At 49.9% G+C, this 11727-nt stretch overlaps 6 protein-coding genes across 6 annotated transcripts; 4 read left to right on the top strand and 2 right to left on the bottom strand.

Annotated features, from left to right (window-relative positions):
• Window positions 1–281: 281 nt before the first annotated feature.
• Window positions 282–2447, top strand: JCM6883_003292 (cold-shock protein; the record flags this gene model as incomplete). The annotated part of the gene is made up of 5 exons (XM_076634277.1): window positions 282–298; window positions 392–1584; window positions 1670–1734; window positions 1804–1873; window positions 1951–2447. The coding sequence occupies 5 exons, from the start codon at window positions 282–284 to the stop codon at window positions 2445–2447; spliced, it is 1842 nt and encodes a 613-aa protein (XP_076485710.1).
• A 705-nt stretch (window positions 2448–3152) lies between these two features.
• JCM6883_003291 (uncharacterized protein) lies at window positions 3153–3719 on the bottom strand (the record flags this gene model as incomplete). Its single annotated transcript, XM_076634276.1, has 5 exons — window positions 3153–3197; window positions 3275–3317; window positions 3393–3445; window positions 3516–3596; window positions 3717–3719. The coding sequence occupies 5 exons, from the start codon at window positions 3717–3719 to the stop codon at window positions 3153–3155; spliced, it is 225 nt and encodes a 74-aa protein (XP_076485709.1).
• A 286-nt stretch (window positions 3720–4005) lies between these two features.
• On the top strand, window positions 4006–5399 carry JCM6883_003290 (uncharacterized protein; the record flags this gene model as incomplete). Its single annotated transcript, XM_076634275.1, has 4 exons — window positions 4006–4194; window positions 4287–4399; window positions 4470–4586; window positions 4646–5399. 4 exons carry the CDS (start codon window positions 4006–4008, stop codon window positions 5397–5399), a joined length of 1173 nt encoding a protein of 390 aa, XP_076485708.1.
• Window positions 5400–5739: 340 nt separating this feature from the next.
• Window positions 5740–6991, bottom strand: PRO3 (pyrroline-5-carboxylate reductase; the record flags this gene model as incomplete). Its single annotated transcript, XM_076634274.1, has 5 exons — window positions 5740–5858; window positions 5951–6022; window positions 6101–6230; window positions 6304–6426; window positions 6488–6991. The coding sequence occupies 5 exons, from the start codon at window positions 6989–6991 to the stop codon at window positions 5740–5742; spliced, it is 948 nt and encodes a 315-aa protein (XP_076485707.1).
• Window positions 6992–7221: 230 nt separating this feature from the next.
• Window positions 7222–10097, top strand: JCM6883_003288 (alkaline phosphatase; the record flags this gene model as incomplete). Its single annotated transcript, XM_076634273.1, has 12 exons — window positions 7222–7263; window positions 7347–7716; window positions 7802–7992; window positions 8082–8109; window positions 8175–8656; window positions 8729–8799; window positions 8892–8984; window positions 9125–9322; window positions 9409–9619; window positions 9692–9835; window positions 9902–9917; window positions 9991–10097. 12 exons carry the CDS (start codon window positions 7222–7224, stop codon window positions 10095–10097), a joined length of 1953 nt encoding a protein of 650 aa, XP_076485706.1.
• A 747-nt stretch (window positions 10098–10844) lies between these two features.
• Window positions 10845–11667, top strand: JCM6883_003287 (uncharacterized protein; the record flags this gene model as incomplete). The annotated part of the gene is made up of 4 exons (XM_076634272.1): window positions 10845–10991; window positions 11119–11271; window positions 11335–11412; window positions 11478–11667. Coding segments are annotated over 4 exons (568 nt in total), but the record flags the coding sequence as incomplete, so codon positions are not given.
• Between the last annotated feature and the right edge of the window lie 60 nt (window positions 11668–11727).

Genomic DNA, 11727 nt, shown 5'->3' with positions numbered 1-11727 from the left:
TCAATCAGAAATCGAAAGTCAAGAACGCATTTACTCGAGTCGAAAAAGGTCTCAGTGAGCTCCCAAGTTCTCCGAAGCTTTCCAACGGTCGACGAGTCGCTTCGACGGTTGCTCTCTCTCTCTCTTCTCTCTCTTCCTCTCCTCCATCTCACTTCTCACCCCTTTCTTACTCCCTTTCGCCCAAACGCCTTTCCTACCTCACTCACCTACAGTCTTTCACTACCTCGTTTTCTTCCCTATCTACCCATTCTTACTCGCTCTCACTCTCACTCGAAAGGCACATGTCTAGATCTACCGAGTGAGTTCATGCAATCTCTACTCTCCCTTCTCCTCTCCCGCTCTCGCCCGCCACTGTATGCTAACCTGCTCTGCTATCGCCTCGATTGATCAGTATTCTACCCCCTGGGGGGATCCCAGGTCGTCGATCGAATTGGGTTCCTCCGACTTCTTCGATTGAACAAGACAATTTCTTCAATTCTCCCCCGATCGCAAGTCGAGGAGTCGCTCCACCAAACCCACCATCGTGGATGATCCCTGCTCCTCAAGCTCTCGTGCATGAATTGGCGAAATTTGACAATTTGACATCCTACGAAGAACTCGTCTACGCGATGGACCAAAGTCCTGGCGAATCGACTCCTTACCCGATCTCTTCGGCACCTTCTTCGGCCGCTTCGACTCCCTTGCGTGGTCGATCTCGAGGAAGAGGAATCGAGGATCAAAGTTTCGCCTCTTCGGAAGATTTCAACAACATGAGTTTCGTTTCTGAAGCCGATTCGAGTTTCCCTCGAGCTCTCGACGCGATGGATCCGAAACTTTCCCCCGCGGCGAGGAGGTATTTGAACGAGTACAACGAGGGTCAACATCGAATCAATACGACGAGTTTCCCTCATCCTTTGAGCGCTTGGTTCGCTCCTCCTCCTTTCGCTCCTCCTCCTCCTCCCGTTCAACCTCAATTCTATTCGTCTTCTTCTCCCCCTCTCTCAACGATGAATGAGTTCTCGGCTGCTCTTCCTCCTCTTCATCTCTTCGATCCTGCTTCCTCGACGACTCCAAACTTGAACGGATTCCCCTTCGTTCCACCTCCCGTTCAACCTCTTAACTCGAACTCTTACTTCCCCGGACCCGTCGTCATGCCGATTCCTCCCCCTCTCCTCTCGCTCCCCGAAGGAGGAGGAATTGTTCCCCCAACGTTCGATTTTCAACTCGCCCCTTCTCCCAATTCAATCCCGGACCTCGCCGCTCGCGATTCAAGCTCAACTTCTCTCTCCCCTTCTCTATCTTTCGGTTCCTCTTCCTCCTCCTCTTCCTCGAATGGGTTCTCTTTCATCTCCCCCTCTACGACTGCCTCAACTTCCCCAAATCCCGATGGAGGTTACCTCAAACCTCTCTCGTTCACCGGTTTCGACGCACTCCTCGCTTCCTCGGGAGGGATTCGTCGAAAGAAGAAATCTCTCGTTCGTCTCTGCGCTGAGGAACACGCTAAACGATGCGGAAGCGTTCGGAGTTGGGGAATTTGTAAATTCTTCGATGGGAATAAAGGTTGGGGGTTCATTTTGGATCAGTCGAGAGTTCCTGGTGAGGACGGTGAGTCTCCCCTTTCTTTTCCTTTCTGTATCTGAGCGAATGAGTGGGGGAAGGAAGAGAGCTGATGAGAGAGAGAGGAGGATAGTTTGGACTCATTATACGAATTTGGAGATTCCGAGAGGTCATCGATTCCTCGTTTCTGAAGAAGTTGTGAGTCTTTCACTCTTTCCTCTCTCTAGCTGGTCCTCGAAACTGACCCGAAATGCGTGCGAGGAACAGGTCGAGTACTTGATCGCATGGGATTCCAAGAAATCTCAACTCAAAGCTCTCCTCGTTACCGGTCTCGGAGGTGTGTCTCCCTTCCTCCTCTCCCATCTCCCTCTCCTCTCAACTAACTCCTCGTCGTCACTCCCTTTGTGAGAGTAGGTACTCCCCTCCTCGCGTCCTCCGATCCTACCCTCGCCGCCTCCTTAACGAAATTCAAACCCTCTCAAGGTCCTCTCCCCTCTGACCTCTCCCCCGAATCTAAACAACGTATCTACGCGATCAAACGAGATAAACAACGCGATTTAGACGAACAAGTCAAGAAGGAACGGATCAAGAGGTTGATGCAGAAGGAATTGGCTCAACGAGGAGGTCTCCAGGTCAAGGGTCAAATCGTCCCTCCTCCTCCTACTACGACGACGACGACAGGAACGGATCCTGCTACGACGGAGGAAGAAGAGGAGGAAGTTGGAATTAAGAGAGGATTATTGAATTTCGGAGTCATCGGAATGAACCCTGGAAACGCTCAAGATGGAGCAGGAGGATTGATCGGATTAGGACTGGGGATCGGAGAGATTGAGGAAGATGGATTGACGACGGATGATGAAGGGGAGATCGAGATTGAGTCGGTTGGAGAGGAGGAGGTCGATACGGAATAAATCGACGGAACGAGCTCAATCAAATCGACCTCGTTTCTCGCTTCTCTCATTCCTTTCCCCCTCCACTTTCTCGCCTTCGCTTATACTTCTTCGCCTCCGCCCTCTCTCACCTCATCTTCGATACTCGATCTTACTCGGATTATCGAACCCTCTTTCTCTCGATTTTTTCTCCCGACTTTTCCCTCCCCTCTTACTCCCTTCTCTCTCCCCGACTCCGTTACCTTCACAGACACTCATTTTCCTACCCTTTCCTTTTGACGCCGTTTCCCATCCCCTTTCATTCTCGGTTCTCTTTCTCCCCCTCTCTCTCGCTCGACCAGTTTTCTCTCTACCCTGTTTTTACTCAACATCTCTCTCATGGGCTCTATCATCTTACTGTCGTTGATTTATTACTATCGTTTTTTACTCCCAGCTATCGCATAACACATCGTTTCGGAAAACGTTATCGCAATTTACTCTCTTTCTCCCTTCTCTCGCTTCCTCGCTACCTCTCTGTCAACTCAATCTGACGAACGACTGGGAGACAATGAAGGAGTGTGAATGCCCAATGCATGATCCGAGAGGATGGTCTAAGTTTGAGAAGAGAAAGAAAATTAAGTGTATTCGAAACAACAGCCCCTACCCCCCCCCCCCTGCCCTCGCTCTACCGTTCTATGCTCTCGTAAAGTGTCCACCAACCGACTAACGCTGTCCGCTGAACTCAAATTAAGGCTTAAAGTCGGGGAAACAATCCGCAAGAGTTTTCGAATGCTGTCAACAAAAAACGCAAAACCTCAAGATCAGTTCTCCCTCTCGCGTTGGAGGAGGGGAGCGAGAGAGGAGCTTACCTTGTTGCTCGCGTGTTCTTCTAATTGAGGTGCCCTTGCCGTACTGTACCCAGTCCTCGCAACCATCAGTTCCTCTCTCCGAAAGAGAAAACGAATGGGAAAGAGAGAGAGTGCTCACCCCATGAAAGGTGACATGCAGACTTTACACTTCAACGTCAAGGATGCCTTGTTCTACATCATCCCGTCCCAACTATCAGTCTCCGGGAAAGAGAGGAGGAGAGAGAAGGGAGAGAGAGCGTACAGCAGCGAGTTGAGAAGAAGGACCTTTCTTTGCGGCCGCAGCGTTCTTCGCTTGTTTTTGTTGCGCTTTGGCTCCGTTACCCTACATTCAGTTGTGCGCGTACGAGGGAGGAGATGAGGGAATGGTTGATGAAAGAAAAAGAGGTTGAAGGAAAAATCAGGACGAGAACTAGGACGCGCGCGGGAATGAAAGAGGGCGTACCATGTTGGCTGTAGGTGTGCGCGGATGTGTCTGGAAGGAGGAACGGCGCGTGTGAGTCTTTGGAGAGAGGAAGGGAGATGATCGCCAAAAGTTTCTGATCTCTTCTTCCTCTTCCACATCACTTACCGACTAGGATTCAGCTCGTTCGGATACTCACTAGACTCCCTTCCGCACCCGATAGACCGTGCGACCGATCTCAACCTCTCTCGTTTTCCTCTCTCCTCTCCTTTCCCCCCTCTGCTCGTTCCGCCACATCCCGCTTCTCTCGCCCCTCGCTAGTCAAGGAGAAATGAGCACGAAACGTACCCTCTTGGAGAAGATTCGAGTTCCCGGTTTGATCGAAGGCGCGTTCCCACCTGCACCAAAGATCTCGCTCGCAGAAAGTATCAACCTCGTCAAATCCTTCTTGACGAGAGGAGACGGTGGGAAGACTTGTATCTTGACTGGAGCGGGGGTTAGTGTTGATTCCGGGATCAGGGTCAGTTCACATCCCATACTACATCTCTCCGAATCGTTCTTTGGAGCAAAGAGAATGAAAACTGAGATGGATATGCTGGATGGTTCTGACAGGCTTATAGAGGACCGGAAGGAACGTATACGATTAGAAAACATCGACCGATCTTTTATGGAGAGTTTCTGGAGGATGAGAAACATAGGAGACGGTATTGGGCGAGATCTTATTTGTGGGTGTTTTCGAGCTCTATTATCTCTCTTTGCCTTGACGCGAGACTGACGTTGAAGCAATACACCCAGAGGATATCCACCAGTTCGAGTAGCAGAAAGTAATCCGACTCATTATGCGCTCAGCGCACTCATGAAGATGAATTTAGTTTCATCCATAATCACTCAAAACGTCGATGGTCTTCACCAGTTCGTATTATCTCTCTTCCTGTCCACCCTCACTTACTCACACTCTTGTTCGTCGACAGTAAAGCTCACTCGAAAGATCTCTCGACCTATCTCTCTCCCCCTACGATCGCTCCCTCGACATCTCCTGATTCTCCTCTCCCTCCTCTCGACCCCCCCATCCTCGAACTCCACGGTACCCTCCGTCACGCGCACTGTCTATCTTGTCACGCCCCTACCGGTCGTGACGCATTCCAAGATCGACTGAGCGCTCTCAACCCTGAATGGGCCTCTTATTCCGATTCTCTCCAACTCGGTACCACTCGAGAAGAGAAACTGAACCCTGATGGAGATATCGAATTAGGTCCCAACATTCGCTACGAAGATTTCCTCGTTCCGGAGTGTTCTTCCTGCGGCGAGAAATTGATGAAACCTCGAGTAACTTTTTTCGGAGAATCTCTCGAACCCATCATTAGGAGACAATCGGAGAGACTCATCAAAGAAGCGGATAGGGTATTGGTAGTGGGTAGTTCATTGGCTACGTTTAGTGCGTTTAGGTTAGTGAGACAAGCTAAAGAAGAAGGAAAAGAGGTTGGATTGATCAATTTGGGGGAAACTAGAGGGGATGGAATCGTTGATTGGAGGATTGGTTGTCAGGAATGGACAGGGTTGGCTGATACGACAGAAGGAGGTGGAGGAGCGGGACCGGTGTTGACGGGAGTAGTGCAGGAATTAGTGAAGGGGATGCAAGAGGGGGAGAAGAGGAAAGAGGTAGAGGAAATGTTGAGGAGTGGGAAAATCAAACCATTGCCGAAGAGTATGAGAGCGGCTTCATAGAAGGTTGAGGGAAGAGAGGGCAGTTGCATAGCATAGCATAGCATATAGAAACCGAAATTGTTGTCGTCAATCTTAATCTTATCAATTCAGAATCAATCGTCGCGAGAGCCAGTATCGAAGAGTTTCGTCTCGAGTTCAATCTCTGATCACTCTCACTCATCAATCTATTTGCGCGTGTAAGACCGGAGATTGGAGAAGGAACGATACTCTGATCAATTCTATTTCCCTCTACAACCTGAAAATTCTCTCGACGAGAATCCTTTTGTTCGTCCCCAAGCTCCCTCCGACGAAACCCTTGATTTCTTTCTATCCTCGTTCGTATAAGATACATCCCCTTTCTCTATTTCTTTCCGAGTCCAGCAGCATGTTCCGTAGTCGCCTGAATACATCTCGCGACCGTCGATCGAACTTTCCCATCTTCCAACGCCAACAATCCTGCGATCGTACATCCTCCTGGAGCTAATTTCACGCGCGTTCAACCCAACCATCCACCCATCAGCTTGGACTCAAAACGAGAGGAAGTGAGAGATGGGGAGGGAGGCTGGACGTACTGGTAACGGAATCTTTCAAAGCTGCAGGATGAATTCCTGTCTGAAGGACCATTCTTGCGGCACCTTGCATAGCTATCACAACTCCCACTCTTCGACTCGTCAGCAATCGTGCGGTGCGGAGAGAGAAGGGGATGAGGAGGAGAACGTTACTTTGAGCAGCGAGTTCTAGAGCTTCACCTCTCGGTAAACCCATCATGACTCCACCATCCGCCATCGCTTCTAATACTAGACATACGAATGCAGGTCCCGATCCACATACGGCTGTAACGGCGTCGAAATGCTACACAACTCGCACCGAATCCGGGTCAGTGCTCGAGGAAGACGGGAGAGGAGAGAGAAAAGAAGAAGGGTACTTTTTCATCCATGAAACGACATTTCCCTAGAGGAGTGAAGAGAGCCATGAGAATATCACGTTGTACGGGAGTTTGAGGGTCCGAAGGATCGAGGGATGAAACGACGGTCATTCCTTCTCGAATCTACTCTCACCTTTCACGTCAGCTTTCTTCCTTCGTCTTGCTGAGAAGAAGATGAACGTACTTTGGAAGGAGTATTCGGCATAACTCGTACGACAGTACACGAAGAAGGTACCCAACTTTTCATCATTTTAATCGTAGTACCCGCTAAAATCGAAATCAATAATTTCCCTTCCAAAGCTTCCTCCATTCCCTCTTGTACCAATAAACTTTCCGCCAATTGTGGTTTACAACACAATAACACTACATCACTCTCTTTCACTGAACGAACGTTTTCAGAGGCTTGTCGAATATCAATTTTAACTCCCGAAGAGAGTTGGTCGGAGAAAGTTCGTCGAAGTTTCTTGACGGATTCCAAACGGTTCACGGTACAGATGAAACGATTCGGAAGGGACTCGGGGTTGTGGTTGGGAGGGAGGATGAGGGAACCCATCGGAGTTGATGGAGCGGAGTCGTCGGAAGAGAGGGAGGGGTTGGATTGGTTAGGGGAAGAGAGGTTGTCGATTATACCGGAAAGGATCGCGATTCCCATGGTACCGCATCCGAGGACGCAGAGTTGATAAGGCATTGCTGTGGAGAGAGAATCGAACGAGTCAAGGAGAGAGTAGGGAGTTGGTATAGAAGGGTGTCGGTGATCGAGGCTGGGCGGACTACAACTACTGTGGAGCTCGTGCGAGTGATAAGGATGTTATCGAGGATCGAAAGTGAGGAGGAGGAGGGAGAAACTCAGACGAGAATCTCTTGATCTGCAACTCTTCCTCACTTCGCAACAACATCGAGAAATCAAGGTATACGGGGATGTCTAGACCTCGTACACCTCCCCAATTCATCCTAGACGAGGTAAGCTCTCTCCCCTTCCTCTTTTCCATGAGACCCCCACTCGCTCACACGTCGGCCTCTCTTTTCACTTCCTCTGCTCCCAGGAAACCGCCGAAGAAGATGATCTGAAGCACCCCGACTCTCGACGTTCCTCCCTAGACTCAGCCGCCTCTTCCCTTCTACTCCATTCCTACCCACCCGATCCCTCTTCCGAGAGAGGAGTTCCTTCCTCCTCCTCTCCCTCTCCCGACGCACCTCGTCCCTCACATTACACGATCTCTATCCCTTCCCGTGCCGCCGTCTCTCTCGCTCGTTCCCAACCCGCAAAGAGACCTCGACATCCAAAGTTAGTTATAGGGGGTTTATTCAGTTTGTTTGGGTTTGCCTACGTCGCGACTCAGGTGTTGGCGTTGTTTACGAGGTTTAATGGACAACCAAAAGTACAGGTTGTACTCATGATCTCGGATGGAATGGGTGCGGTTTCCATCTCTCTGCTTTCATCCGCTCTCGTCTGAAAAGGAGGAAAGTTGATGACTTTCGAGAGTTGGAGCACGCACAGGTCCAGCATCGGAAACGTTTGCGAGAACTTATCTAAGGTATCTATATGATACGAATTCGACAACAATACTAAGTACAACAGGAGAACGGAGAAGTTTGTTGAATGAGAGTGTTTGGGCGGGATTGGAGAAAGAGTTTTGGGATGGAGGAGGTGGGACACCGTTGGATGATATATTGGTGGGAAGTTCTAGAGTGAGTCCTCAGCTCCCTGCTTAGCCTCAGTGGAAAGAGGCAGGAACGAGGGAGGGAACTGATCCGATTGAGTTTGCAATTGCGCTTAGACAAGATCCTCGAATTCTCTCATCACTGGTCAGTTCCTCCCTGCCTTCTATCTCACTCTCGTAGCAGCTCTCTGACTCGTATCTTTCGTTCAGATTCCGCCGCCGGTGCAACCGCTCTCTCCTGTCTCCTGAAAACCTTCAACGGCGCAATCGGTGTAACCCCTTCGAAACTCCCGTGCGGTACGATCCTCGAATCTGCGCATCGACAAGGTTTCTCAACCGGGATCGTAACGACTTCCCGATTGACTCATGCGACTCCGGCGAGTTTTTATAGTCATGTAGTTGATCGGGACCTCGAATCGGAAATCGCGAGGTTCCTTCTCCCTGGAACGGAAGGGGATGGAGGCGCGAGGAGGGGGAGGACGGTGGATTTAGCGTTTGGAGGGGGGAGATGTTTCTTCGTAGGGAATTCGACGAAGGGGAGTTGTAGAACCGATAACGAGGATTTATTGAAAGCGGTCGAGGGAGTCAGGGTAGTCGAGGGGATGAAAGGGTTGAGGGAATGGAAGGATGAGGAATTAGCGGGAAGAGGGAATACGAAGGAGAGATCGGTGATTGGGTTCTTTGGGAACGATGTGAGTGCCGGAGTTCTCTCGAGAAGTACTCGAACGAGGATTGACTTCTCACGAGTTTTGTCGACTTCACAGCACATGGACTATGAGATTGATCGACAGAGGACGGAACATTTGGTCGATGAACAACCGAGCTTGAAAGAAATGTGAGTTTCTCTTCTTTCCCTCCTGCTCTCTTCGTGATCTCCTAAATAGTAGCTCTCATCTGACTCGAAAATGGGTTGGGCTATTGATGTAGGACAACTCATGCATTGAAGTGGTTGAAAAGGAAAGGAGAGAAAGCGAAAGGGTTTTTCGTCATGATCGAAGGAGCTAGGATCGATATGGCTGCGTGAGTCTCATCTCTTTCTGTCTCTCATCGTTCCCGCTCCTCCCCTTCTCCCCACTTCGGACCTCGTCTCAACCCGATGTCGGGGCAGAGATGAAGAAAACCAAGATTGAGCTGACTCGTTTCACCCTCGACTGATTCAGACACAATAACGATCCAATCGCTCATCTTTCCGACGTCCTCGCATACTACGAAACCGTTCAATACGTCAAACAATGGGTCAAGGAACAAAACGATCAAGAAGGGATTCCGACCGTGTTGGTTTCGGTTAGTGATCACGAAACTGGAGGATTGACTCTTGGGAGACAGTTGAAGGCGGATGTTTATCCTGAGTACTTGTGGTCAGTCTTCCTTTTTCATCCTCGGGTCTCTCTCCTGAAAGAGCGAAAGGGCGAAGTAGAAAGCTGACATTCGTAACTGTGAACAGGTATCCTGAAGTCCTATCGAACGCAACCCACTCGACCGCCCACCTAGGTAAACAAATCGCTGATCGCTATCCCATGACGACTCGAGACTGGATCGAAACCGAAATTTACGAGAAAGGCTTAGGAATCCTGGATGTCGCAACTTCAGAACTCGACGAGATCTGGAAAGAACGTAGTGACGCTTACAAAGCGAATCGAGTTTTAGCGGACGCTGTCAGTTGATTCTCTCTCTCTCATTTCATCCTCGAAGGAATTCGAGCTGATGAAAGTTGGGAATCACGACAGATTTCGAGAAGAGCTCAGGTTGGATGGTCTACGGCGGGACACTCGGGAGTCGATGTCAATTTGTATGCGTATGGACATAATTCGACCGGGTTGAAAGGGTGTGTGGAGAATACTCAGGTGAGTGAATTTATCGCTCATACTATGGTGAGTTTTCTCTCTTTTGCTCTCTCTGAATCTCTCCATGCTGACCCTTTCTTTTCATTTTCTCAGGGTCTCAATCTCGATGGTGAGTCCGACCCCCTCTCTTTTTCTTTTCTCAAAAGAGGAGGAGAGACTGACTTTCTCTCTCTCGTTTTCAGTCGTCACGATCGAACTCAACAAAAACCTCAAGTCCTGGTTCTCTGCCGATGCGGGTCATTCAATAGAGAGAACCCAAGGATTGAAACACTACGAAGGAGAGTTCTGAACACAAAAAAGGAGAGGATTCGAAGGTTTTTATATATTATGTTCAGGTTTTTGTTGTTGTACTCATTGGATTTGATCGAGGAAGTAAGTTCGTACGTGGAATGAAGCTTCTGCTTATCTGTCAATTCTCAGGGGAACGGAGAAGAGAGAGGCGGAAGGAGAGGGAAGAGCTCGATTGTCTATTCTGATCGGGGTTTCGTCGTGCTGGTCCATGGGTGAGCCTCCTCTTTCGCTCCAACTTTCCTCCTCGTCAACATACTGATGAGTGCTGGACAGGGTCAGCGGAGAGATGAATCCGAAGAAGCGATCCCAACCATTCCGCTCGGGCCCTCGTATCGGGACATTCTTTGTGAACGACCGTTGGAAACACCGCCTCGCCCTCGCCCCGTCTCGTCCGAAGGATGACGAAGCTCTTGCGATCAGACCTCTTACAGGATACAAGGTGGGAAGAAGGAGGAGGAAGATGAGAAGGAAAGTTCACTTCGATGGCCTTTTCTCCCCGTGTCTTGAAGCTACGAAGCTGTCGCTCGACTCCCGAGGTGTTGTCAACGAAGAGGGAAAGGATGAGACAGGAGGTGGGACCGGAACGTCCTCGGAGTCGAAAAGGGACTGAACCTTGATCAGATGACTCGCAGCACAAAACCGTTTCGTCTCTCTCTCTTCTCTCTTTCTCCTCTTCTCTTCACACTTCTCCCCCTTCCCCCCCTCTCGCTAACCACACACAGCTACTCGTATATCAAACAGAACAATGTCTGAAGGAGCTCCCTCTGCCCCATCGTCGTGGGGACAACCACAAGAAACTTCTCCCCTTTCCTCATCCTCTTCGACTCCCCTCTCGTCTCGCCATACTCCTACTTCTTCTCTCTATCAAACTGCGAAAGGGATCGCTACTACTGTGAGTTTCACACTCTCCCTTCACTCACGGGAGAACAAGGGGGGGAGGGGAGAGATAAGCTAACTCGCTCGAACCTCTTCTTCTCGGTCTTCCTCGGTTTACCGTTCGTCTCTCTTTGTAAACCTAGGCAATCCATGTCGCTCAACTCGCGATCGAAGGAGAAGATCACACCAAGTTTGGATTCGGTGGACAAGGTCAATTGGGTGGAATGATCGGAGCACCTCAACAAGATCCGTGGTCGAACCTCAAGGAGATGTTGACTTCTCACACTTACGTCAAGGTTCGTCTGAGCTCCTCTTAGTGTCTCTTGAGCATAGAGGCTGAAAGGTAGTTCGACGAGTAGGATGCGATCGCTGCTGCGAACGTCGCTGTCGCTCATGAGAGCGCTGGAATGGATGATCGTAAAATGCTCTTAGAATCGGCAAGTCTCTCTCCAGTCTACCCACTCTTCAGTGAGCTAACATTCCTTCTCCCTCGATCGCGTAGGTCATCGTCTTGCTCTACTCTCTTCCTCCCGATTCGAAAATTGGCGATACTCTCGAAAACGCTTTCATCCGTTTGCTCTGGAACAATCTCCAACACCCTCCGATCTCCTACGTCGGGAAATCAAAGTACCGTTCCGCCGATGGAAGTGGAAACAACTTCTTCAACACTCGTCTCGGTGCGGCTGGAGAACGTGAGTTTTCTCTCTTCTCTTCCTACTCTCTGACTTGACTTTGTTGACATCTTCTCGCCT

This window comes from Sporobolomyces salmoneus (genome assembly GCF_050403485.1).
Source record: "Sporobolomyces salmoneus JCM6883 DNA, S_salmoneus_JCM6883_v1_ctg56, whole genome shotgun sequence".
NCBI classification, from domain to species: Eukaryota; Fungi; Basidiomycota; class Microbotryomycetes; order Sporidiobolales; family Sporidiobolaceae; genus Sporobolomyces; species Sporobolomyces salmoneus.
The sequence above is the reverse complement of the archived record's forward strand: the minus strand, read 5'-3'. Positions and strand labels throughout refer to the sequence as shown.